The sequence below is a fragment of the Gorilla gorilla genome, chromosome 13 (assembly GCF_029281585.2).
Source record: "Gorilla gorilla gorilla isolate KB3781 chromosome 13, NHGRI_mGorGor1-v2.1_pri, whole genome shotgun sequence".
In the NCBI taxonomy this organism is placed as follows: Eukaryota; Metazoa; Chordata; class Mammalia; order Primates; family Hominidae; genus Gorilla; species Gorilla gorilla.
This window is the reverse complement of record NC_073237.2, coordinates 92,780,859-92,807,231: the sequence shown is the minus strand read 5'-3', so window position 1 is coordinate 92,807,231 and position 26,373 is coordinate 92,780,859. Positions and strand designations below refer to the sequence as shown.

At 43.2% G+C, this 26,373-nt stretch overlaps 1 protein-coding gene across 7 annotated transcripts in view; it reads left to right on the top strand.

The window, feature by feature from the left end:
* Positions 1-26,373, top strand: part of SLC35D2 (solute carrier family 35 member D2) — a 62,727-nt gene that overhangs the window by 27,699 nt on the left and 8,655 nt on the right. For 2 of the 7 annotated variants that reach the window (XM_019033875.4, XM_063696590.1), the window contains 6 exons: positions 3,592-3,663; positions 4,530-4,598; positions 9,701-9,862; positions 10,301-10,403; positions 11,743-11,835; positions 18,947-19,014. In XM_019033875.4, coding sequence (XP_018889420.4) covers positions 3,592-3,663; positions 4,530-4,598; positions 9,701-9,862; positions 10,301-10,403; positions 11,743-11,835; positions 18,947-19,014 — 567 coding nt within the window. Of the gene's footprint in view, positions 1-3,591; positions 3,664-4,529; positions 4,599-9,700; positions 9,863-10,300; positions 10,404-11,742; positions 11,836-12,998; positions 13,352-18,946; positions 19,015-26,373 lie in introns of those variants that run through there. The other 5 variants (XM_063696591.1, XM_063696589.1, XM_031014804.3 and 2 more) reach the window with 5 other exon arrangements.

Genomic DNA, 26,373 nt, shown 5'->3' with positions numbered 1-26,373 from the left:
ACTAAAAATACAAAAATTAGCTGGGTGTGGTGGTGGATACCTGTAATTCCAGCTACTTGGGAGGCTGAGGCAGGAGAATTGCTTGAACCCAAGCGGTGGAAGTTGCAGTGAGCCAAGATCGCACCATTGCACTCCAGCCTGGGCGACGAGCGAAACTCCGTCTCAAAAAAAAAAATTTTTTTTTTTCTTAGAGACAATATCTCACTCTGTTGCTCAGACTGGAGTACAAGTGGCATGATCATAGCTCACTGCAGTAGCCTCGACCTCCTGTGCTCAAGCCATCCTCTTGTCTCAGCCTCCCAAGTGGCTGAGACTACAGACATTCACTACTGTGAATTTAAAAAACATATATATTTTTTGGCTTGGCGTGGTGGCTTACGTCTGTAGTCCCAGCACTTTGGGAGATCAAAGCAGGTGGATCACTTGAGGTCAGGAGTTTGAGACCCAGCCTGCTCAACATGGTGAAACCCCATCTATACTAAAAATACAAAAATTAGCCAGGCATGGTAGTGCACGCCTAAATCCCAGCTACTCGGGTGGCTGAGGCACAAGAATCGCTTGAGCCAGGAGGCGGAGGTTGCAGTGAGCCAAGATGACGCCACTGCACTCCAGCCTGGGCAACAGAGCAAGACCCTGTCTCAAAGTAGAGATGGGGTCTTGCTCTGTTGCCCAGGCTGCTCTCAACCTCTTGGCCTCAAGCAATTCTTCCACTTCAGCCTCCCAAAGTGCTGGGATTACAGGCATGAACCACTGCACCTGGTTTTTTAAATTTTTTTAACAATGTTTTGTAGTTTTCTGCACACAAGTCTTACACTTCTTTTGTTAAAATTGTGTCTAAGAATTTTATTCTTTTTGATGCTATTTTAGATGAAATTGCTTTGGTAACTTAATTTTTTTTTTTTTTTTGAGACGGAGTCTCACTTTGTTGCCCAGGCTAGAGTGTAGTGGTGCGATCTTGGCTACTGCAACCTCTGCTTCCTAGGTTCAAGCAATTGTCCTGCCTTAGTCTCCCAAGTAACTGGGATTATAGTCACGTACCACTACGTCCAGCTAATTTTTTGTATTTTTAGTATAGGTGGGGTTTCACCATGTTGGCCAGGCTGGTCTTGAACTCCTGACTTCAATTCATCCACCCACCTTGGCCTCCCAAAATGTTGGGATTACAGGCGTGAGCCACTGTGCCCAGCCTAATTTCATTTTTGGATTGCTCATTGCTAGTGTATATTCAGAGCTGACTTTTGTATATTCGTTTTGTTTCCTGCCTATTTGCTTGATTCACTTATTGTGGTTCTAATAATTTTTAAGTGGATCCCTTAGGATTTTCTGTATAGAAGATGTTCTCTGCAAATAGAGATAGCTTTAGTTCTTCCTTTCCAAATGAGATGTTTGTTTTTTCTAACTGCACTGTCTAGAACCTCAAATACAGTGTTGAATAGATGCAATAGTGAGAGTGAACATCCTGGTCTTGTTCCTAATCATAGGGGGAAAACATTCACTTTTTAACCATTAAGTATACCTTATTTGCTTTTAAAAGGCATAATCTAGAATACTTTTCGAATGCAATTGAAAATATAAAACGTTTTGTTGTTGTTGTTGCAGCTTTGAAAAATGTAGGTCCAGCCAGTCTCGTAAGACATCTTTAGGTGTGAATATAAAGTTCCTGAACATTCTTTCTGCAGCTGCTCTCTGGATGCAGCGTGGTTGATGATGTGAAGCCTGTGCTGGGGTATGGTTGGCTGAGCTGCCACTCTCCTCCTGTGCTGCTGTTCCAGCTCTGACTTTCTTTCCCTAGCTCATTGGCCGCTCAGAGTCGCATCTAGAAGCAGGTGGAGATGGGCTGGCATTTGGCAGCCCTGGCAGTCTGTTGACTATGCGCTGAGCTGCATCGTGGAATCTCTGGGTGTTAGGAGTGGGTAGAAGGTTCTTAACTATATATTTTAAGGCAGTTTAGCCTTACTACATAAAATTTGGGGAAGAAAATCACCCATAATCTACCTTTTAACACACAATTTTAAATACTCATTTTCAGCCCAGTGCGGTGGCTCACGCCTATAATCCCAGCACTTTGGGAGGCTGAGGCAGGTGGATCGCCTGAGATCAGGAGTTCGAGACCAGCCTGGCCAACATGGCAAAACTTCATTTCTACTAAAAATACAAAAATTAGCTGGGCGTGGTAGTGTAATCCCAGCTACCCGAGAGGCTGAGGCAGGAGAATCGCTTAAACCCGGGAGGTGGGGATTGCAGTGAGCTGAGATCGCGCCACTGCACTCCAGTCTGGGTGACAGAGTGAGACCCTATCTCAAAATAAATAAATAAATAAATAAATAAATAAATAAATAAATAAGTAATCCTTTGCAGCCCTTTTCTGTATACAGAATGTGTCTTGTTATAGTTGTAGATCCTACATGGTTTTGTATCCATTTGTTTTATTTAATATTCATTTTCTAATAGTATTTGTATTACAGAGTTATAGTATCATGTTCCCTCAACTGAATGGATCATAATTTATTTAACTATTGTGATGTCTGACATTTAGGTTGTTTCTGATGTTTTTCCCACAGACTGCAGTGAACACATTTATGCATGTGGTTTTTTTTTTCTGTCTTTCGATTATTACCTTAGAATAAGTTTCCCAAGAAGAAGTAATTAGGTCCAAGGTCAGAACCTTTTTTTACTTTTTTTGAGACAGAGGTTGCAGTGGTGCGATCCTGGCTCACTGCAACCTCTGCCTCACGGGTTCAAGCAATTCTCCTGCCTCAGCCTCCCGAGTAGCTGGGACTGCAGGTTCACATCACCATGCCTGGCTAATTTTTGTATTTTTAGTAGAAACAGGGTTTCACCATGTTGGTCAGTGTGGTGTCAAACTCCTGACCTCAAGTGATCTGCCCGCCTTGGCCTCCCAAAGTGCTGGGATTACAGGCGAGAGCCACGGTGCCCAGTCGGTCAGGACTATTTAATGATGACGCATAGGCCTGACTTGATTTGTCAAAGGATGTATTGGTTCACATCATGAAGTAGTTTCAGCACAACCTTTAGAATGGATGGACAGAACGGTGTCTTAAATTGCCAAGTGAAGCCTGGGTGCGTTGGCTCACGCCTGTAATCCCAGCACTTTGGGAGGCTGTGGCGGGCAGATTACCTTAGGTCAGGAGTTTGAGACCAGCCTGGCCAACATGGCGAAACTCTGTCTCTTCTGAAAATACAAAAATTAGCCGGGTGTTGTGGCGCATGCCTGTAATCCCAGCTACTTGGGAGGCTGAGGCAGGAGAATCGCTTGAACCCGGGAGGCAGAGGTTACAGTGAGCCGAGATTGCACCACTGCACTACAGCCTGGGCAACACAGCGAGACTCTGTCTCCAAACTAACTAACTAAATAAATAAATAAATAATAAGTAAATAAATTGCTAAGTGAAAGTGGTATGAAATTATTTAATCTCCATTTATTTTTATTATTTAATGTGATCTGTTAATGGTAAATGTGAAAATTGATTTGGAAAATTAGTAAGCTTAATTAAAAATGTAAAACACGTAAAAGATAAAACCAATCAACCAACCCTTGGTGTCTGACATGCTTCACTCTTTTCCTGGCAGCCTACCGATGTTCACCGTGCTCAGGAAATTCACCATTCCACTTACCTTACTTCTGGAAACCATCATACTTGGGTGATTTTGTTTTTCCTCCATTCTTCCAGTGTGCCTCCCACCCACTGCATTTCTTTTACCCAGCAAATTCTAGTAGCCATTGCTAGTTGCAATAATTTAAGGACAAATGGTTTATTCATTTAAAAGTAGTTTTGTGCTTCTGTGATTCCCTAAGAACTTATTGAGGGATTTTTTAAAAGTTGTAATTTTACCATAGACAGATAATGCATGTTTGTGGTAGAAAATCGTAAGAAAGTAAAAGAAACACTCCAAAAAGGATGTAAACCTGTTTCCTGAGCCAGATGGAATATAAACCAATTTTGGAATACAGAAGGGAAACTGTCCATGTATACATACAGGATAGTTGTGCAGGGTATGAGGGATATCAATTCTGATGCAGTAATTATAATATCAGAAGAAATTAATTTTTATATTGTTGGTATAAAATTTTTCATAAGGATATTTAGTCTGATATCCAAAAAGTTGATTCTTGATTTTGCTGGGAGGATTATTTAGAAATGAATTTTGGTTGGTGGTTCAGTGTTTTAAGCCCTTGTATTGAATTTTATCATAATCTTTGAATACTCACTATCAGTCCATGCAAACTAGATCCACCAGCAGGAGCGCTTCTGTATTTTGTCCCAGTATCTCTCTAGTGAGAACAGAGAAATCAGTTTGTAATTAGATTAAGAAAACTGCTTAAGAAATAATGTAAATTTAGTCTGACTTAGAAACACTTTTAGTGCTTTCTCTGCATCAAGCATTGTCTGCTGGATTTTAGCTATAAAAATGCTGATGTCTATTTTCAATTTGTTTAAAAAATATAATCATATTTCAATGTTTTCCTCTCTGCTCCCTTTCCTTTCTTATTTGTGTATTTATTACAGGAAGCAGTATTCACTCAACATCATCCTCAGTGTCTTTGCCATTATTCTCGGGGCTTTCATAGCAGCTGGGTAAGACTTTGGACTGTTTCTGCTCAATAACTTCTTTGTGTCTTTGACAATAGGCCCAGCCCCATCCTCAGTTTTTCATTTTCCATCTGGCTGCTGTTGAATTGAGCAGCCAAGAGACAAATCTGTTGAAGTTAGTGGAATCCCCATGTGTTCCTGTGAAAGTCAAAGTGGGTCCCACATTGGCCAGAAAATTTCTGAGAATATATGAAGAGAGCATTGCAAGATATTAATATAGCTTTTCTTCAGAAAAAGCAGTGAACTGTTTACATTTCTCACTGAATGTTTGTCTTCATTATAACAACTTTACTTGAGAAGTTCTTAGGCATTTGATTAATAATAACAGACTTACAAAGCCTTTGTGTGCTGATTATTTTATTATTCCATGATACCTTAGCAGTTGCTATTTCTGATGGTAGAATGCTAAATATATTTGTACGTTTGGGATATGAGCCAACACTGGTGCATGACTACTACTTTAATAATTATTTTGCAAAAGGAATAACGAGGACTCCAAGTCTTCGTGGGCAGGCAGGTGCTCAGATTTCTGCTATAGCATGGTGGATAGTGCATGTGAATAGTTACATTCTCTGGGTTCAAAACTTAGCTCCAGGCTGGGTGTGGTGGCTCACCCCTATAATCCCAGCACTGTAGGAAGCCTAGGTGGGAATATCACCTGAGCCCATGAGTTTGAGATAAGCCTAGGAAACATAGTGAGAACCTATTTCTACAAAAAAAAAAAAAAAAAAAAAAAAAAAAGGAAAGAAAATTAGCCTGGGGTCGTGGTGTGTGCCTGGAGTCTCAGCTACTCAGGAGGCTGGGGAAAGAGGATCTCTTGGGCCCAGGAGTTTGAGGTTGCAGTGAGCAATGATTGCACCACTGCACTCTAGCCTGGGCAAAAGAGTAAGATCCTGTCTCTAAGAAAAACAAATCATGCTTACTGTCATTATAAATGTATTTAGTCCATTGTGTAGACTAAGGTTTATTACTTACGTGTCATCTGTACCTTTCTCTCCCCTAGTCCTAGCCACGGGCTGAGTTTTACTCCTTGAAAGCTGGCTCTGTGGTCTCAGTGCTCCAATTCACACCGCGGGTATAGGGCCAGCACCCATTAGACAGCAGTTCTCACAGCCTCATCCAGTCATGACAGGCTTTTTTTGGAATGAAATTTTATAAGTAAAGTAGTTTAAAAAAGGAGGAGTTCTGTGGAAGATGCTCCAGGGGCTAAGGGAGACAGCTTCCCCTTCTACTCTCTGAAGGTTCATTAAAAAAGGAACTGACAGGCCGGGCGTGGTGGCTCATGCCTGTAATCCCAGCGACTGGGAGGCCCAGGCAGGTGTATCACCTGAAGTCAGGAGTTAGAGACCAGCCTGGCCAACATGGCAAAACCCCGTCTCTACTAAAAATACAAAAATTAGCCAGGTGTGGTGGCAGGTGCCTGTAATCCCAGCTACTCAGGAGGCTAAGGTAGGAGAATCGCTTGAACCTGGGAAGTGGAGGTTGTAGTGAGCTGAGATTGTGCCATTGCACTCCAGCCTGGATGACAGAGTGAGACTCCATCTCAAAAAAAAAAAAAGGAACTGACAAAAGAGCAGATTGAGAGGAGAGAAAGACACACAGATTTACCTTCCCATGCCTGGGGTAGAGATCACGGGAGAGCGGCCACCCAGTGACCCAGTGGGGTGCAGGTGCTTCTATATCCTTCTTCAGGGGAGGGCAGAGAATGGAGACAATGCTTTTGGGAGTTCAGAAATGATGCCTGGAGAGAATGAATGGACCTGGGAGACAAAAATTGTAAAGGATTGATTCTCTTTGGAATTTGCACCCGAGAGGCAGACATTATATTTTTAAAGTCTGCCCAGATGTGGCTGCATTCCTCGTCTTCTCTGCAGTAGATTTCAGAGAGGGGGATGGAAAGCAAGTGTGTTCTCATGGGTGGGCGCACTCTTTTAAGATTGAAAAGGGAGTATCCAAGAAAAGCCTCTTCAGCATCTGCTGCCCTTCAAGGGCTTTCCATGTAAAATAATCTGTATGCCAGGGTACCAAGTTTTTGGGGTGAAATTCCCTGGGCTTCTCCCACAGCACTCTGAGGTCTCCCCAGCACAGCCCCTCTCTTCTAGCTTCCTTAGGGCTCATTTTGAAAACCACTGACTTACAGCCAGTTAAAGACTTTTGCAAAAAATGGTTTATAAAACTGTGGTAAGTCTTTGGTGAGGAATGGCCCTTCAGTTACCGTGGGTATGCAGGTGCGTTTCCAGAACCAGTGATCAGAAATCCAGTCCATGCTTCACATATGTAAGGACAGTCTACAAACAATCTAAAAGGGTAAATCGGGGTTCCTAAAGCATCTAACTTTCAACCAAGAGCCAGCCTGGAGTAGCCATGCTCAGCCTGGCTCTTCCTCTGGCACTCACAGAATGGATCCCCACCTGGTAGCTGGCATTCATAGTGCTTAGCCACAGTGCTTAGCTACAGATCAGCCGTGAGTGCTTAGCTACAGACCAGCAGTGACCCCATCCTGCTCTCCTCTTACATTAGCGCATCCAGATGCAAGCAGTGGCAGATCAGACTGTTGGATGAGCAGGTGATGCTGCTGTAACAAACAACCTCCACACGGCAGTAGCTTCACTCACCAGATGCACCCCATCCACGCCATACACGCCGGCCAACACTAGGCAGTACTAGTGCGAGGGCTGTGCTCCATGTGTTCACTCAGGGACCCAGGCTGATGGAATCCCTGCCTCAGAGGGCACTTCCTTTGCCAAACAAGCAGGAAAAGGGAATGTGGGGAATTATGCACTGGCTCTTAAAGGTTTCACCCAGAAGTGACGTGTCACCTTCTCTTACATTTTATTCAAAAACAAGTCACATGGCCAGAAAAAGTTAAAATACATCTGGGCTGGGTGTGGTAGCCCATGCCTGTAATCCTGTTACAGGAAAGGGTCCTGATCCAGACCCCAAGAGAGGGTTCTTGGATCTTGTGGAAGAAAGAATTCAGGGCGAGTCTGCAGTGCAGCGTGAAATCAAGTTTATTAAGAAAGTAAAGGAATAAAAGAATGGCCACTCCATAGAAAGAGCAGCCCCAGAGCTGCTGGTTGCCCATTTTTAATGGTTATTTCTTGATGATTTGCTAAACAAGGGGTGGATTATTCATGTCTCCCCTTTTAGACCATATAGGGTAGCTTCCTGACATTGCCCTGGCGTTTGTAAACTGTCACGGCGCTGGCGGGAGTGTAGCAGTGAGGATGACCACAGGTCACTTTTGTGGCCATTTTAGTTTCGGTGGGTTTTGGCCTATCAGCAAGGTCTGTATGACTTGTATTTTGTGCCGGCCTCCTATGTCATCCTGTGACTTAGAATGCCTTAACCGCCTGGGAATGCAGCCCAGTAGGTTTCAGCTTCATTTTACCCAGCTCCTATTTAAGATGGAGTTGCTCGGGTTCACACGCCTCTGACAATCCCAGTACTTTGGGAGGCCCAGGTGACGGGATTGCTTGAGCCCAGGAGTTCGAGACCAGCCCTGGCAACATAATGAAACCCTGTCTCTACAAAAATAAAAGTAAAAAAATTAGCTGGGCATGGTGGCACATGCCTGTAGTCCCAGCTACTCAGGAGACTGAGATGGGAGGATCGCTTGAACAACTGCAAGGGTTACATGAATCTGCTCTAATTGATTAAACAAGTAAATTCTTCAGAAATGTCTGTGCTGTCACCACTGGCCTAAACAAACAGTGGGTAAGCTGCTTGACAGTGGCCCAGGCTTCCGGGAGTGGGAACAGCGCTGCTGGGAACTCTTGGTCCCCTGAGTAGGAGTTCCCCTGAAGCTCTCCCAGGAGGTAGGCAGCATCTCCCCCCATCCCCTTTCCACTCACTTGGCTCTGCTGTTTCAGGGGGCGGCAGACTCTGCTCTTCTTCACGCTGAATCACATGTGGGTAGGTAAGAAATTTGGAAGACCCTTATTTTGAAGAAAATCCTTTTGAGACAGAGTTTCGCTCTTGTTGCTAGGCTGGAGGCACGATCTTGGCTCACCGCAACCTCTGCCTCCCTGGTTCAAGTGATTCTCCTGCCTCAGCCTCCCAAGTAGCTGGGATTACAGGCATGTGCCACCACGCCCAGCTAATTTTGTATTTTTAGTAGAGACGGGATTTCTCCATGTTGGTCAGGCTGGTTTCGAACTCCCGACCTCAGGTGATCCACCCACCTTGGCCTCCCAAAGTGCTGGGATTATAGGCAGGAGCCACCACGCCTGGCCAAAAATCCTTTTTTTTTTTTTTTTAATTGTGACTGAGAGAGAATTCTGACTTATGATGACTAAAATTAATTTCCCTTCTCACAAATATATTTGTAGATAATAATGTGTGGAGGCGTCAAGCAAAAATCCAATTTAATTTGCATTCAGATTTTGGTAGAATTTTTGCTCTCTGTTTCATTCTCTTTGGTTAGAAATAATCTTATTTTGACATTGAAGAAGATTTAGGGTATGCCACTGCAAACTGTGCCACTGTGAGATCAGGATTATTTTGAGCCGAGAACGATTGAGAATCAACAGATCAGAAAGTTTGCTGCCTTCTCCTTTCTGCCTAAAAACCAGGGAATCAATTTCCCATTGTGAAGAGGACCACTTCTCCCATCCCAGGAAGAGGAGAGCAATTCCTATCACTGGACGGAGGGTCGGCCCTGAGATGCGTCTGCATAAACAAACCCTAAAATAACCCTTCTCGTTCATCATTTCCACCATAGGTTTCCTAGTTACGTTCTAACAATTACACAATTTATTTGTTCCTTGAAGCCCAAATCCTCTTTCCTTTTTAAAACGTGAGTCCCCAAGTCTAACTGTTTCTTTGAGTTTCACTTCTTTTCTGTGAACTTTAGGGAACATATTAATAAGATTTGTATTCTCTTTCTCCTGTTAATCTGTCTTTTATAAGTTAAATTAGCAGGTCCCCAGACACTGAATCTAAGAGGGTACAGGAAAAGGTTTTCCTCCCTGGCAATGTGTATTTCTGAATTATGACATGGCCTAGCACTGTCTGCAACAATCAAGTGCAGGTGGGTGGGCCACATCATGGCTCAGCTATTGCTCTTCCTCTTGTTCCTGTTATAGATCCCCAAACGTTTTTATGCTGGTGCTATTTATAATGGAAATGGAAGAGAAGCTGTTTCAAAAGAATGGGAAGAAAGGAGCCATAGAGGGGCCACATAGAAGGATGGATACCTGCCTTGCCATTTTGATGGACGGGGTGCGGTTTGGGCACCAGATGGAGGTGTGGCTGCCTCATGCGACCCCTCTTACCCAGTCTCTGCCCAGCTGCCCCTCACTGGCTGCACCCTGGAGGTGGCCCTGTTCACTACAATAAGCAGAGCCCCTGGGTGGATCGGGGCGAATCACTCCCCTTAGGAAAGTAAGGGCTCACCAGTTATTATGTGGATTCATCAGCTAGCGAAAGAAAGGGGTTGCAGTTGAAGGAAGATGCTTAATGTCGCTCTGGTTTTAAGCCATTCACGATTGAGTCGAAGCCATCTGATGGGCTGGTTTGGTTTTTGTCTGGAGGCAAAGCAGAGGAATTAATCATTCACTACCACAAAGCGGGGAAAGTGTGCCACAGAAAAGTGGGTTTGATTAGGGAAAGGTAGATCAGGCGGGCTTGGAGGCCAAGTTGTGAGTTTTTGAGTAATCATTCTCCCTTTGTGGTCTCCCTCCCAGGTCTGACCTTGCTTTTAACTTAGAAGGCTATATTTTTGTATTCCTGAATGATATCTTCACAGCAGCAAATGGAGTTTATACCAAACAGAAAATGGACCCAAAGGTACCAGACCTTGCCTATGGCTTTTTGACTCTGTCATCTGGCCCCTAGAATTATATGAAAAATGAAAATGAATGTGTACAGTTGGAATGTAATTTAATTTATATAATATGACCTGTAAATTCCTTATTTTCAATTACCTTGTCTGTATAAGTTATTATTTGCGAAATTTTGGGTGAAAATGAGATACGATGGGAAGAGCCACTAGTTTAGATGCACACTCAGAACATATAAAAAGGGATTATTCTGAAAGGCAAATTAATTTTTTTACCAGCATCATCAATCACCAAGGCAAGGTCAGGGGTCACGATATTTGTTCAGAGAGCGCTAGTTTGGAGTCTGGAGATGTGGGCTACAGACACAAGTTTTTCTACTTACTGACTGTTGTGACTTTGAACCTTAACTTCTCCAAACTTCAGTTTCCTTATCTGTGGAATGAAATGACTGCAATGGATAATTTGTAAAGTCTTGTCCAGCAATAGCTGCTGCTTCTGATGATGAGGGGCTGGGGCAGAGGAGCTTTGCTTTTGTGTGGCTGCCTGTCACGTGGAGGCCCCATCCCTCCCCCACCCCCACCCCCATCCCTCCCCCACCCCCACCCCCACCCCCACCCCCACCCCCACCCCCAGCTGTTACAGGAAGCCGGGAGGATGAGTCAGGCATATGTTTCTTTGTTCCAAGCTCTTTGTGCTGGATGAGGGAGTTCACTCTGACCAACAGGCTTATTTCCATGAGCTATTTTTTTTTATCTGCTCTTTTTTTTTTTTTTTTTTTTAATCTGCAGTGTTTTTTTTTTTTTCCCCTGCATGGCCATTTTTTTTTTTTTTTTAACGGTAGAAGTTTTACAAAAACAGGTTTGTTGTCTTTTGAGGATCACAATATGTCATCCTTTTTTGAAAATGGTGAAGTGGTGTGGCCACTTTAATGAAAGTAAATATATGATGCTGCTGTCCTTTAATGGAAAGAGCAGATGTTTTTAAAGAGTTTTGTTTATATTAACATTTTTAATGTTCTTTATTTTGTTCCAGATTTCCCATTCTGAATAACATGCTTTAAAAAAAAACCCACATAATTAGAATGCTGGAGATGAATGGAACCCTAGAGGCTTCCCACTGCCATGCGTTTTCTCTGTAGTTTTGGTGTAAAACAAATGTTTATTCCAAAATCTCAGTACCCTCAAACCAAAGCATTTTATGTCAGAAATTTGCTGAAAATATTCCAAAAGAGTTGGTCAGAATGCACATTCTAACTTCGCATGAATATGCAGTTGTATAAATGGCTCCAGGAAATCTGTGCCTCACGTTTCTGAAACTGAGTAGTTTTTACGTTTTTGTTTTTGCAGGAGCTAGGGAAATACGGAGTGCTTTTCTACAATGCCTGCTTCATGATTATCCCAACTCTTATTATTAGTGTCTCCACTGGAGACCTGCAACAGGTGAGCTGATGACAATCATTACAGTTTTCCTTAGCTGGCTTTAAAAAATTTAATATTTAACATTTGGTACGCACTGAAACAAACAAAAAGTGTAAAGTTAGCTAGGACTACCAGGAGGGTACATGATAATAAGATGTTTGATATCCCTAGTAACACCTTTTGGCACTACCCTTGCATTGGCATTTATCCTTAGCCACATATCAAGGAGAGCCAAGAACTCTGGACTTGGTACTTTTTGGAAAACAACAATAGAAATCTGAGTTTGAATTCCATATCCCCCTTTGCTAATGTGGGGACCCTGGGAGAGCTGCTTACCCTAGAAGGGGATTTTGATCATTTTAAAACATAGGTTTGTTTATTTATTTGTTACTTTCTATTACGGACATTTTGAAACATGCACAAAATAGAGTAATTCAATGAGTTGTCAGGGACCCACCACCTAGCTTCAACACTTTGGCATTTTGCCATCTTATTTTATCTGTCCTCATCCACCCCCAGTTTTTTGTTCCTCTGGAGTATTTTAAAACCTATCCCAGCCATCACGCCATTTTACCTCTAAATATTCCAGGATCCACATTTGAATTTTGGGAAGGTGTTGTTCTTTCAGCATTTGCCCTGAAACCGTATCTGCTGCTGGTGAGAGACAAATAAAATGGTGAATTAGTGGTAAGATCTGAGGCCCAGTGGAGCGGTGGAGGCCAAGTCTCTCAGGAAGTGTGGACATTCTCCATAGTGACAGCTCCAGTGGCCACCCCGAAGGGTGCAAGCCCGGACTTCTTCAGGAAGTCGCGGGCCACACAGCCTCTGAGAACTTTGCTGATGTGTAAGTGACTGTGAGAAACGAGATGCGATGGGCAAAACCCTCCTCAGTGGGACCTCCACCCACAGACTCGACTCGGGACACAGCCCTGACCAGCCAGGCGATAACCCCGTCATTGCTGGCCTGGGGCTGGGGCAGCACCCATTTACCCATGGACAGGACAGTGTTTCCATATTTAGCAATCAGCATGGGTGTATGTTGCCCACCAGTTGAAAGTCAATCCCATTTGCAGCTCTTTTAGGGTCTGAGTGACTCTGAAAGGCTGCAGGCTGCTGTGGACTCCTGGGCAGCTCCTTGTTCTTTCTCCAGCTGGACTTTCTCACTTGTCCAATTCTCTTCCCAGAAGGAGGGATCAGCAGAAGGGCTTAGCAACCTCGTACCCGGGCACAAACAGCCATTTCCACGGGTTTATATGGAAAACTACCAAGTGGCACCAGTCGCGATAAAGAGCTCTCTGTTTCGGGTTATTTAGAACGTTGTGAACCTGAGCCTCGCTGTTAATTCCGTGTTGGAAGATAAAGCGGGCACCTGCATCTCTCTAGTAAGAATGAGCAGGGCATGATACCTCAAAACACAGTATTTGTTTTTCAGCTACCATCAATCAATTTTAAACTGAGTCAGTGCTCCAACATTACACAAAACAAAATTATGAACTCTTGGCCAGGCGAGGTGGCCCACGCCAGTAATCCCAGCACTTTGGGAGGCCGAGGCAGGCAGATCACCTGAGGTCAGGAGTTTGAGACCAGCCTGGCCAACATGATGAAACCCCGTTTGTAGAGAGTATTTTTAGTAGTAAAAATACAAAAATCAGCCAGGCATGGTGGCAGGTGCCTGTAATCCCAGCTTCTCAGGAGGCTGAGGCAGGAGAATCACTTGAACCCGGGAGGCAGAGGTTGCAGTGAGCCGAGATTGCGCTATTGCACTCCAGCCTGGGTGACAGAGCGAGACTCCATCTCAAAAGAAAAGGAAAAAAGAAAAAAAGAAAAATTATGAACTCTTAATGAAGTGGTCCTAGAGGCTTGTCTCCTTTCATTATTATAGAAACGAGGGTTTTTTTTTGTTGTTGTTGTTTTAAATTAGCGGAGTTTATCTGTTCTGAAATTCTGGTATTTTAGATATATATATATTTTTTTCCAGAAATATAAATCTAGAAACTCCTAAATATTGTTAAAACATCTAATTGGGGCTAAAAGCATATTTCCCCATGGCAACAACACTATGAAAGGCATAGTGACCAGAAACTGAATTTTAGGTACTTTATGAGTAAAATAGATTAGGTGTATTATGTTAATAATGTATAACATTGTTTCAGAAGAAATATGTGTTCTTATATCAACGTCATTGACTTATAAACTTGTAGCATGGTGTTTTCAGAAGTTGCCCTCTGCCTGTAATGATGATCATGCGGAATCTTCTGCTTTCTCATGTGATAATAATAATAGCTAATACTTGCTGAGGGCTTATTATGTCAGACATTTTTCAAAGCATTGTTCATGAACTATCTCACTGCATTTCCACAGCAGAAGAGAAGGTCCTGTTACTATTCCTATCGTATAGGCAAAGCATCTAGGGCATCGTGCTTAAATACATTCCCAAGGATAGCGGGTGGTCAGTCCAGGCACTCTGGCTCTAGAAACACATCCTCCACTGTCATCTTTATTTACTTTATTTGTATATGAAAAGTGTTTGTTTTCTCCTTCATGTGTGAAAACATATCCTTCCCTTATAGAAAGTACAAGAGACCTAACATATACTTTATTTTTATTTATTTTATTTTATATTTTTGAGACAGCGTCTCACTCTGTCACCCAGGCTGGAGTGCAGTGGCATGATCTTGGCTCACTGAAACTTCTGTCTCCCACATTCAAGCAATTCTCCTGCCTCAGCCTCCTGAGTAGCTGGCATTACAGGAGCGCATCACCACACCCAGCTAATTTTTGTATTTTTAGTAGAGATGGGGTTTCACCATGTTGGCCAGGATGGTCTCAAACTCCTGACCTCAAGTGATCTGCCTGCCTCAGCCTCCCAAAGTGCTGGGATTACAGGGGTGAGCCACTGTGCTCAGCTAACATATACTTTATTAAATCCTAATGCTCTAGGAGAATATCCTCCTCCTATTCTGGCTTGTGGTACTGGAATATCCGAATATTTACCCTGTTTAGCCTCTTCTATTTGATCAGACTTCAAAGATTTCAAACAGAAGTTCCTTTAGAAAGTCTGTAAGTACCTTCGAGCCGCCAGAGTGACTGCTAATCACTGAAATTCCAGATGGACCAAAGTGCTAACTGTATAGATTTGTTTTTCAAAACCAGTAAGAAAAATTATAATTAGAAGATATAGAGTATAGTTATAACCATAATAAAAGGCCTTCTATAAAATAACAAAGTACAAGTCAAGTCATGGAGTTAAAAATTTGACTAGTTTTTTTTTTTTTTTTTTTTTTTTGAGATGGAATCTCCCTCTGTTGCCCAGGCTAGAGTGCAATGGCACAATCTCGACTCACTGCAACCTCCGCCTCCTGGGTTCAAGCGATTCTCCTGCCTCAGCCTCTTGAGTAGCTGGGACTACAGGCGCCCGCCACCATGATGCCCGGCTAATTTTTGTATTTTTAGTAAAGATAGGGTTTCACCATGTTGGCCAGGCTGGTCTCGAACTCCTGACCTCGTGATCTGCCCGCCTCGGCCGGCCAAAATGCTAGAATTACAAACGTGAGCCACTGCGCCCAGCCAAGTTTGACTAGTTTTTAAAAGTATTGTATGACGAGATGCCAAAATATATGAGACACTCACTGTAATCTGCAAGAAAAAAGCCATCAACCCCATAGAAAAAACAAAAAGCAAAAAACAACAGTGAGATTTCCACTACTAACATTGCTCTGTATTCACTGAATCAGGGCAAATTTCTTCCCATTGGTCCCTTTTGACTGTGGCGGAATTCATTTTAGATTGTAAACCAAATAGGAGAAAGAAATGAATTTATGTAATTAGGTGTGTTAGCCTGTAATATAAAATTGCTTTTTGTTTACCAAGTTTGGTTTGAGTGTTCTGAAAGCTGATTAATGAATTAGAGCAAAATGTTAACTTCTCTTGTTAACGGAAAGAAACTTGATGAGTCATTTTCCCTGGTTAACTGGGACTAGGAGCGATGGAGAGGATCAGAGATTGTGGTAAGCGTGTGTGTGTGACTCATTCCTCCGGGAATTCAAGCCCAGACTTTGGACTTACACAGTCAATAGATCTATTAACAGTGCCTCAATTCTATCTCTGATGAACAAAGTCAGAGATGACAGCTTCTCTTGTTAACAAATTAGGCCCTTGGAAAATACTCAGCGGGTGAACTTTCTTTAGTATTTGAATCACTGCAATAGGTTCAAAGTACATCTAGTATATTACAGTTGATGAATAGAGATAAATAATAGGACTTTTTTTCCCTGATTAAAAAACCCTGAGTGCAAAGTGAAAAAGACTCACGTTCCAACAGTAAGTCTAAAGGAAGAAGGGCTTTATTGTTATTTACCTTTGATTATTTCTTTTTAAAAATAAATAATGCTACATTATTTTTTATGATTTAAAAATAAATCATGCTGCATTATTTTAAAAATGCCACTAATACCGTCTCATCATTATTAAGGAAATAAAACTAAAATCTATAAAAATTTAGGTTGGGGCTGGTCACGGTGGCTCACGCCAGTAATCCCGGCTCTTTGGGAGGTTGAGGCGGGCGGATCATGAGGTCAAGAGATCGAGACCATCTTGGCCAACATGGTGAAAACCCGTCTCTACTAAAAATACAAAAATTAGCTGGGTGTGGTGGCGAGTGCCTGTAGTCCCAGCTACTTGGGAGGCTGAGGCAGGAGAATTGCTTGAACCCGAGAGGTGGAGGTTGCAGTGAGCCAAGATCGTGCCACCGCACTCCAGCCTGGGTGACAGGGCGAGACTCCATCTCAAAAAAAAAAAACAAAAAAAAATTTAGGTTGGTGAAGAATCTAAATATTTTATGAGAGTCACAAAATAGCCCTCAATGGATTTTGTAGTATCAGGAACACATATAGAGTTTTTATTTATTTCTTATTAATGGATTGATTGATATTTTACTGTTTGCATAAATACTTTTAGCTCTTTGAGAGAACAGATGTTTTTCTACCCTTGGTTTGAAATTTAAAACTTACGTATTTCTCTTATTCCCAATTTTATTTTAATTTCAGACACTTAAGTGTTTCCCATGATTTTTGTGGTTTTGTTTTGTTTTGGTCTTTGACTACCTTAAGCATAAACTTTTTGGCTTTAATTCTATTGGAAGTTTTCTGCTCCTTTGATTAGCTTGGGGCTTGCTGGAAAGACAGATTTATATTTATTATATTTTTCTTTCATAAGTGAACATTTAACAAAAAGTATTATGATGCAAGGAAACTGTCAAACATATACAGAAGGAGACGGAGTGGCATGACAAACTCCACATATATGCCCATCAGCCAGTTTCAACAATGAGGAACATTTAATGTGTATTTTTTTTTTTTTTTGAGACAGGGTCTCACTCTGTTGCCCAGGCTGGAGTACAGTGGTACCATCACAGCTCACTGCAGCCTCCATCTCCTGGGCTCAGGTGATCCTCCCACCTCAGCCTTCCCAGTAGCTGGGACTACAGGTGTGCACACCACCATGCCCAGCTAATTTTTGTCATGTGTATCCTTTTGAGAAGTGAAGTGGGCAAAGCATTACTCATGAAACAATGACAGTGAAATGTGACAAGATGGTACTGATTGGAGAAGAGAATTCTACCTTAATTGTTTAAAAATTTGAATTATAAACTTAAAAGATTTCATTTTAAATACATTGAGTTTCTAAAACTTGGCTAACAAAGTATTGCTTAATAGAAAGTGAGTAGAACTTATATTCGATCATGTTATTGAGCACATACTTACGGGCAGTCTTCAGACACCTTCAGATCGTTTTTGGATACGGGCAGGGGCCAACCATGAATAAAATACTCCTTATTGTCACCTGTCACCTCAAGAGGGTTAATTTTATTTTCTCAGCTAGGGATTAAATTCCTGGAGAGCAGAAATTGAGTCTTTTTTTTTTTTTTTTGAGGTGGAGTTTTGCTTTTGTTGCCCAGGCTGGAGTGCAATGGCGTGACCTCGGCTTACTGCAACCTCTGCCTCCCGGGTTCAAGCGATTCTCCTGCCTCAGCCCCTGTAGTAGCTGGGATTACAGGCACCTGCCCCTGCGCCTGGCTAATTTTTGTATTTTTCGTAGAGATGGGGTTTCACCATGTTGGCCAGGCTGGTCTCAAACTCCTGACCTCAGGTGATCTACCCGCCTCAGCCTCCCAAAGTGCTGGGATTACAGGCGTGAGCCACTGCGCCTGGCCAAAAATGAAGTCTTAAACTTCTTTGTCTACCATGTCCTCCACCCCAATTACTTGATTGCTTTATAAGTAGCAAATAATAGTTTATTTGTTCACAATACTTCCTAAGCATGTGCAAGTTCCTGAAAACAGTTTATGACCTTAAACTTTTCTTGCCTACATTATTAATTAAGAATAAACTTTTTGGCTGGGTGTGGTGGCTCATGCCTGTAATCCCAGTACTTTGGGAGGCCAAGGCAGGCAGATGACTTGAGCCCAGGAGTTTGAGACCAGCCTGGGCAACATGGTGAGACCCTGTCTCTACTTAAAAAAAAAAAAAAAAAATTAGCCAGGCATGGTGGCCTGTGCCTGTAGTCCCAGCTACTCAGGAGACTGAGGTGGGAGGAATTGATTGATCCCAGGAGGTAGAGGCTGCAGTGAGCCATGATCACACCACTGCACTCCAGCTTGGGTGACAGAGCAAGACCTGGTCTGAAAAAAGAAAGAAAAAAAAGAGAGAGATAATTAACTTTCTTCTAAAATGATTTATAAAAAATAAACCCAACCTTGAATTTGGGACCACAAATTAAATTAGTAAAGGTGTATAAAGTCAGTGAATCAATGATAGCCTCAGCGATAATAGCAATTGCAATTTTGTGCTGGCCATCAGCACAGTCCTAAACAATTTCTTTCCGTCCTTATATCAACGTTTTGAGGAAGGCTTTCCTTTTTTTAAATAATCTAGATTTTGTAAAATGAATCTGAAGTTCAGGGAAGAAAAGAAATTTGCCCAATGTCCTACAACTAGTATCACCTAGGATTTTTAGCTTTATATTTTCTGTTTGGGAAGATGGTTCCTGTATCAAAATGCAGTTTGGTAAAACCAGTAAATTTAAACTGCAATATTATTAACCTAATCGTTAGTTTTTTTCTTTTTAATAATAGGCTACTGAATTCAACCAATGGAAGAATGTTCTGTTTATCCTACAGTTTCTTCTTTCCTGTTTTTTGGGGTAAGAAACCACAGATAAGTAGAAGCATTGGTCGACAGTATCTCTTGACAAGTCAAATCAAGATATGCCTTCTGTCTATTCTGTCAGAATTCCTTTGTGTTTCTCTGACTTTCTCCGGAAAGTACCCCTGCAGCAAAGGAGGTGGCAGGGACCCAGGATACCTGGAAACCCAGCCTGAAAGACCAGGAACAAGCATACAACTCTTGTTTTTGAAAGTCATGCTAATGTCCTGTTCTTCTCCAAAATATGATGTCGCCTATTGATTTCTGAAAGTTTGTCTGAAATGAAGTCAGCTGACATTTCAAGTTCGATGCTGAGGATTTTTTGTTTTTTGTTTTTTAAGAGATGGGGTCTCACTCTGTTGCCCAGGCTGGACTCAAACTCCTGGGCTCAAGCAATCTTCCTGCCTTAGCCTCCTGATTAGCTGGGACTACAGGCTCCTGCCTCCAGGCCTGGCAGTAATATGTTTTCATCTTTGTCACCATGTCCTTAGTTTTTCAAGATCCCTTCCTCACATAATTATGTGACTATGACAGCCTTTTCCTATAGAGCTATACCTGCTATATTCAGGAAAATTTCTAAAGAGAGATGTCCAGGCTTGTTGTATTGTCCAACAGTTAGGCTTTTTTGTTCTTGAAATTTTCTTTCTTTTTTTTTTTTGGAGATGGAGTCTTGCTTTGTTGCCCAGGCTAGAGTGTAGTGGCACAATCATGGCTTACTGCAACCTCTGCCTCCCAGGTTCAAGCAATTCTTCTGCCTCAGCCTCCCGAGTAGCTGGGATTACAGGCATGCACCACCACACTCAGCTAATTTTTTGTATTTTTAGTAGAGATGGGGTTTCACTGTATTAGCCAGGATGGTCTCAATCTCCTGACCTTGTGATCTGCCCACCTTGGCCTCCCAAAGTGCTGGGATTACAGGCGTGAGCCACCGCGCCCGGCCCCGTTCTTGAAATTTTCTTTAGGTATATCTTCTGGTTGAGAGACCATATAGTTTATGTCTATTTCAGTCTTCTAAAGACTTGAAAATCGCTTTGCATGAATAGGTGATACATGCAACTAGGAAATCATTAAAAAGGTACAAAAGAATAAATAGGGAGGCTGAGGCAGGTGGATCACCTGAGGTCAGGAGTTTGAGACCAGCCTGGCCAACATGGCATAACCCCATCTCTACTAAAAATACAAAAATTAGCTGGGTGTGGTGATGCCCACCTGTTGTCCCAGGTACTCAGGAGTCTGAGGCAGAAGAATCGCTTGAACCCAGGAGGTGGAGGTTGCAGTGAGCCAAGATCGCGCCACTGCACTCCAGCCTGGGTGACAGAGGAGGCTCCATCTCAAACAAACAAACAAACAAAAAGAATAAATAGGGAACACCAACTCCCCTCCATTCTTCCTCGCCTCCAGCACTGTACTTTTCTTCCCCAGAGGCAACACTGTTGGAAATCTTGGGAGTATCCTCCCTGAGCGGGTGTTCATTCCAATACAGGCATTGGTACCTTCTCCCATACTGAAGGGGCCCTTGAATTCCTATAGCAGGGAATTACTCATCAAATGATTTTTCCTGTGAAGGAAGATGCATTCCCTCTCACCTGCCACACTTTTCATTCTGTGTAAATGAACAAAGACAACTCATGACCTCTTTGATCAACACTCTTCAATTCTCAAACTCGATTTCAATTGCAATGATGTACTCACATGCAGTAAAAACATTTCTGTCTATCTTCCATTCATTAGTTCTCTCTTTAGCTGTGTCTGGTTTAATGATTTAATGTTGATGGAGTTTTTGATTTTAACAATTTTATATTTTATTTGTAAAAGTTCCACAGTTTTTCCCCAAACGTATCTGTTCATTTAGAATACTCTCACTGGTGATTCTTGTGACTGTGCCTTTTATTTCTTTAGGTGTCACACACAGCTATTCCATATTCTGTATCTGACAATCCCAGCATCCGCAGCAGCTCTTGAGAATTTAAGCATGCAGTTTTTCTGTTTCAGGCGATGTTCATTGTGGTTTGCTTTCTTCTGTGTTTGGTGACATGTGATTGTGAGCATTTTGCTTAAAAAAAATTTTTTTTTTTGAGATGGAGTCTCACTTTGTCACCCAGGCTGGAGTCCAGTGGCACGATCTTGGCTCACTGCAACCTCTGCCTCTTGCATTCAAGTGATTCTCCTGCCTCAGCCTCCTGAGTAGCTGGGATTACAGGTGCCCACCACCACACCTGGCTAATTTTTGTATTTTTAGTAGAGACGGAGTTTCATCATGTTGGCTAGGGTGGTCTCAAACTCCTGACCTCAGGTGATCCACCTGCCTTGGCCTCCCAAAGTGCTGGGATTACAGGAATGAGCCGCCACACCCGGCCCATTTTGCTTAACCTTGATCAGTCCCATGAGCTGAAATTGGGAATTTGAGACACTCTTCTATAGAGACAAGTTGTATTTGCTTCTGCTGATAGCCAGGGGTTGCCCCAGACCTTGATCCCTTTAGGCCTTTTGGGAGTCTGGGCTCAGTATCCCCTCCTCCCCCTAGAGTTTGGCCCCAAGCCAAACTTCCTCCCCATTCATGGAAAAATTGTCTTCCACAAAACCGGTCCCTGGTGCCAAAAAGGTTGGGGACTGCTGCCTTAGAGCAATTAGCCATTGTTGGAAGCATAAGTTTAGTAAAATACCTGTAGTTTTCCCCGTTGTTGAGTGAGAACATTTAACCTTGAAAAAAAAATCTAAGCCATGCTTGTGAGTCACCCTTTGTCAAACCATCTCTTATTTTCTCTCTAATCGAAAAATAAGAAGTCAACCCTTAGTACCCGAACTTAGACTAGCACCTTTCCCTGGCTAAGCCCATATTCCTCTGTGAACAGGAGAGCAAAGTTTCAAAGTCTTCTCATGTCATTGTAAACTTGATGAGATATTGGCTTTTTTGGTTTGTTTTTTGTTTTTAACATGCACTTCACCGTTTAACCATTCCATGAAGGAAACCAAGAAGTGGACCCTCTGAGGTCAGCTGTCCTCAGTGGGTGAGGGTGGGCAGCCTCGCTGTGAGCTGTCACCCTCCAGGGCTTGCCCATGACAGGCTTGACCCCATCTGTCTACAATTGCATACTTTTTTTTTTTTTTGAGACGGAGTTTTCCTCTGTCGCCCAGGCTGGAGTGCGGTGGCGCGATCTTGGCTCACTGCAAGCTCCGCCTCCTGAGTTCACGCCATTCTCCTGCCTCAGCCTCCCGAGTAGCTGGGACTACAGGCGCCCGCCACCACGGCTAATTTTTTTGTATTTTTTTAGTAGAGACGGGGTTTCACCGTGTTAGCCAGGATGGTCTCGATCTCCTGACCTCGTGGTCCACCCGCCTCAGCCTCCCAAAGTGCTGGGATTACAGGCGTGAGCCACCATGCCCGGCCTACAATTCCATACTTTTTTTCCCCATTTAATAATGTGTTTCTTAAAAACAAATGCCCTTTTGATAAGAAGTATTAATATATTATTTTATCAGTAGTCATTTTAGAAATTGAAAATTCAGGCCAGGCGCAGTGGCTCATACCTGTAATCCCAGCACTTTGGGAGGTGGAGGTGGGCGGATCATGAGGTCAGGAGATTGAGACCAGCCTGGCCAACATGGTGAAACCCCATCTCTACTAAAAATACAAAAATTAGCTGGGCCTGGTGGCATGTGCCTGTAGTCCCAGCTACTCAGGAGGCTGAGGCAGGAGAATCACTTGAACCACAGAGTTGGAGGTTGCAGTGAGCTGAGATCGCGCCGCTGTACTACAGCTTCGCGACAGAGCGAGACTCTGTCTCAAAAAAAAAAAAAAAGAAAATTCGTAAAGGTGAAGTTATTATAAGTAAAACAGTAAAAATGATGAAATCATTAACATTTCAGGTTTACTCAAGTCTGATGAAACAAGGTGGATGTTAGTTTCCAAAGTGGGTCTTTTTTTTTTTAAGATGGAGTCTCGCTCTGTCACCCAGTCTGGAGTGCAGTGGCACAATCTCGGCTCACTGCAACCTCTGCCTCCTGAGTTCAAGCGATTCTCCTGCCTCAGCCTCCCGAGTAGCTGGGATCATAGGCACCCACCACTGTACCTGGCTAATTTTTGTATTTTTATCAGAGACAGGGTTTCACCTTGTTGGCCAGGCTGGTCTTGAACTCCTGATCTCAGGTGATCTGCCTGCCTTGGCCTCCCAAAGTGCTGGGATTACAGGTGTGAGCCACCAAACCCGGCCAACATGAACTTTACCTTTAATGGTAAAGTTTTAAGTCTGAAACTGCACTGCAAGGAGACTTCCATTTTGGCATGGCGGCTTTTTCAGAATCCTTCTTTCTTGTGGTTTCTCAGTCAAAGTATGCTAGGATCTGATCATCTGCATCTCCATAGTAAGCTTCCCAGCACATCCTTGGCTTTGGGGACTGGTGCTGGACTTGGGCTGTCTCTTCTCTCCTGACCGGTGCTAAGGGATGTTTTAGGGTTAACACACACACCGCAACTCCAGACTCCAGGCAAGCCCACTCAGCCTCTTACCTGCTTTCATCGCTTTCAGGTTTGCATTTCGGACTTGCTCTTTTCAGCCACCAAACCTCTATTCCGAGTTGAAAATATAATTTAAAAATTATTACGCTTTGAAATGTTTTGTTAAGAAGCCGATAGAATGGTGAAAGGGCCAGTGCCAACCACAGTCCTGAAAGACACTGTAAACCAGCAGTCCCCAACCTTTTTGGCACCAGGGACCGGTTTCTTGGAAGACAATTTTTCCATGGATGCAGGATGGGTAAGGATGGTTTTGGGATGAAACTGTTCCACCTCAGATCATCAGGCATTGGATTCTCATAAGGAACACGCAACCTACATCCCTCAAATGCGCAGTTCACAATAGGGTTTGCGCTCCTATGAGAACTAATGCCATCACTGATCTGACAGGAGGCGGAGCTCAGGCGGTCATGCTTGCTCACCTTTTGCTGTGCACCTGGGTTCCTGACAGGCTGTGGACTGGTACCGGTCTGCAGCCCGAGGCTTGGGGACCCCTGCTGTAAACCAAAAAGTGTCTGAGACAGGTCTCAATCTATTTAGAGGTTCATTTTTCCAAGGTTGAGGATGCACTTGGGGAAAAAGAAACAAGTCACAGTAGGATCTGTGGCCTGTGCTTTTTCCAAGGAGAATTTTGAGGACTTCAGTATTTAAAGGGGAAAGGGTGGCAGGAGGGGCAGAGGGAAAGAAAAAAAAAGGGAGGGAGGGTATGTCAGGAAGTGAGTGGTTACATTCGTGTAAGGTCAGTGAGTCCTACATTCTTGCAAGACTTTGATTAGTGCTCACTGAATCCACATGTTACATGTGAAAGGAGGGGTTGAGGAACAATTATTCATTTGTCTGGCTTTCAGCAAATCTGCATTTTACATAAGATAAAAGCAAGCATACAGGAGAAGGAGGCAATCATGCATTTGTCTTGGAGTGGGCAGAGGGATGATTTCTAGTTCTGTCTTTGTCCATACCTGTTTAAGATAAGCTATTAATTTACATCATCATGCGGGCATGGTGGCTCAAGCCTGTAATCCCAGCACTTTGGGAGGCCGAAGTGGGCAGATCACTTGAGGTCAGGCATTCGAGACCAGCCCTGGCCAACATGGTGAAACCCTGTCTCTACTAAATATACAAAAATCAGCTGAGCGTGGTAGTGTGCCCCTGTAATCCAAGGTACTTGGGAGGCTGAGGCACGATAATCTCTTGATCCTGGGAGGTGGAGGTTGCAGTGAGCCGAGACTGTGCCATTGCACTCTAGCCTGGGTGACAAAAAAAAAAAAAAAAAAAAATCAGGGTGAAATTCAGCAGAACTCTGTTTTAGGGTGAAGATTTTGGGAACTGCAAGGAACTTCCTTGTGAGCAATTTGTGAGGGAGGCCACCTGGGGAGATGTGTGGCCCTCTCTCTTTGCAGCTATCTATTGAGGAACAGAATGGAAGGCAGTTTTTGTGTGACTCAGTTTCCAGACTTAACTTCTCCCTTTGGCATCGTGAGTTTGGGGTTCTGAGATTTAATTTTCCTTTCACAACACTATCCTGAATGCTATAACCCCCAAAAGATCTAACTTCAAAAAATTATAATCCTGAAAGAGTAGAATCTCAAATGTTGAAATCCTGAAAGCTGAATTCTGGGGAAGGGATTGTGTATTTCGGTTGTATGCAGGATACATGTTGCGTCACATCAGATGGATGCAACTAAATAACAAAATTTCTTTGTTACTGTCTTCATTCGGAAACTGAAGTATGGTTTAAGGCAATGCCTGTGGGTGCCAATTGACAAGGAGGGGGAATTGTGGAGTTAAATTCAGGTATCAATTCGACTGGATTAAGGAATACCTGGGAACCCAGTGAAGCTTTATTTTAGGTGTGTGTCTGTGTGTGTGTATGTGTGTGGGGGTTTCCACAGGAGATTGGCCTGTGAGTCTGAGTGGACCAGGTGGGGAGGATTTGCCCTCATGGTTGGCAGGCACCAGCCAATTGGCCATGGGCATGGAGAGATCAAATACAGAGGCGAATCCATCCCTCTTTGAAATCTGGGACAGACTTTCTTCTGCTGCCTTGGACATCAGAACTCCCGGCTCACTGGCCTTGGGAATCTAGGGCTTCCACCAGCAGTCTGTGGTCAGGAGGCCTTTGGCCTTGGACTGAGAGTTACACCAAAGGCTTCCCTCGTTCTCAGGCCTTTGGACTTGGTCTAAGCCACGTTACTAGCATCTCAGGGTCTCCAGCTTGCAGATAGCCTGTTTTGGGACTTTTTAGCCTCCATAATTGTGGGAGCCAATTCCCCTGATAAATCCCCTCTCATATATCTATACTTGTGTATTCTATTGGTTCCGTTCCTCTGGGGAACCCTGACTAATATAGATTCCTTTATTGAGGAAGCCAAGTATCATTCCTTCTTACTGTATTCCTAACAACACAACAGAAAAGGTCCGTGAAAATGTTCTCTCACAAAAGGGCTGTGAAAAATAAAAGTTTAAAAGCTAGTTATTATTGGTGCCGCAAAAGCAGAACATTGCTTAATTGCAATGGCTGAGCAATTATCAAACTTGCAAATGGACAGCATATGCTTACAAAATCCATGGGCCACAGCCACTCTCCAAGTACCAGTGGAGGAGTGTTTTGAAGATCATAGATGTGAAAATGCAGGTAAGAAATACAAGAAATCTAGGCCGGACACAGTGGCTCATGCCTGTAGCCCCAATGCTTTGTTTGGGAGGCTGAGGTGGGAGGATCACTTGAGGCCAGGAGTTTGAGACCAGCCTGGGCAACATATGAGAACTCATTTCTACAGAAAAAAGTTAGGCAAATATGGTGGCATGTTCTTGTAGTTCCAGCTACTCAGGAGGGTGAGGCAG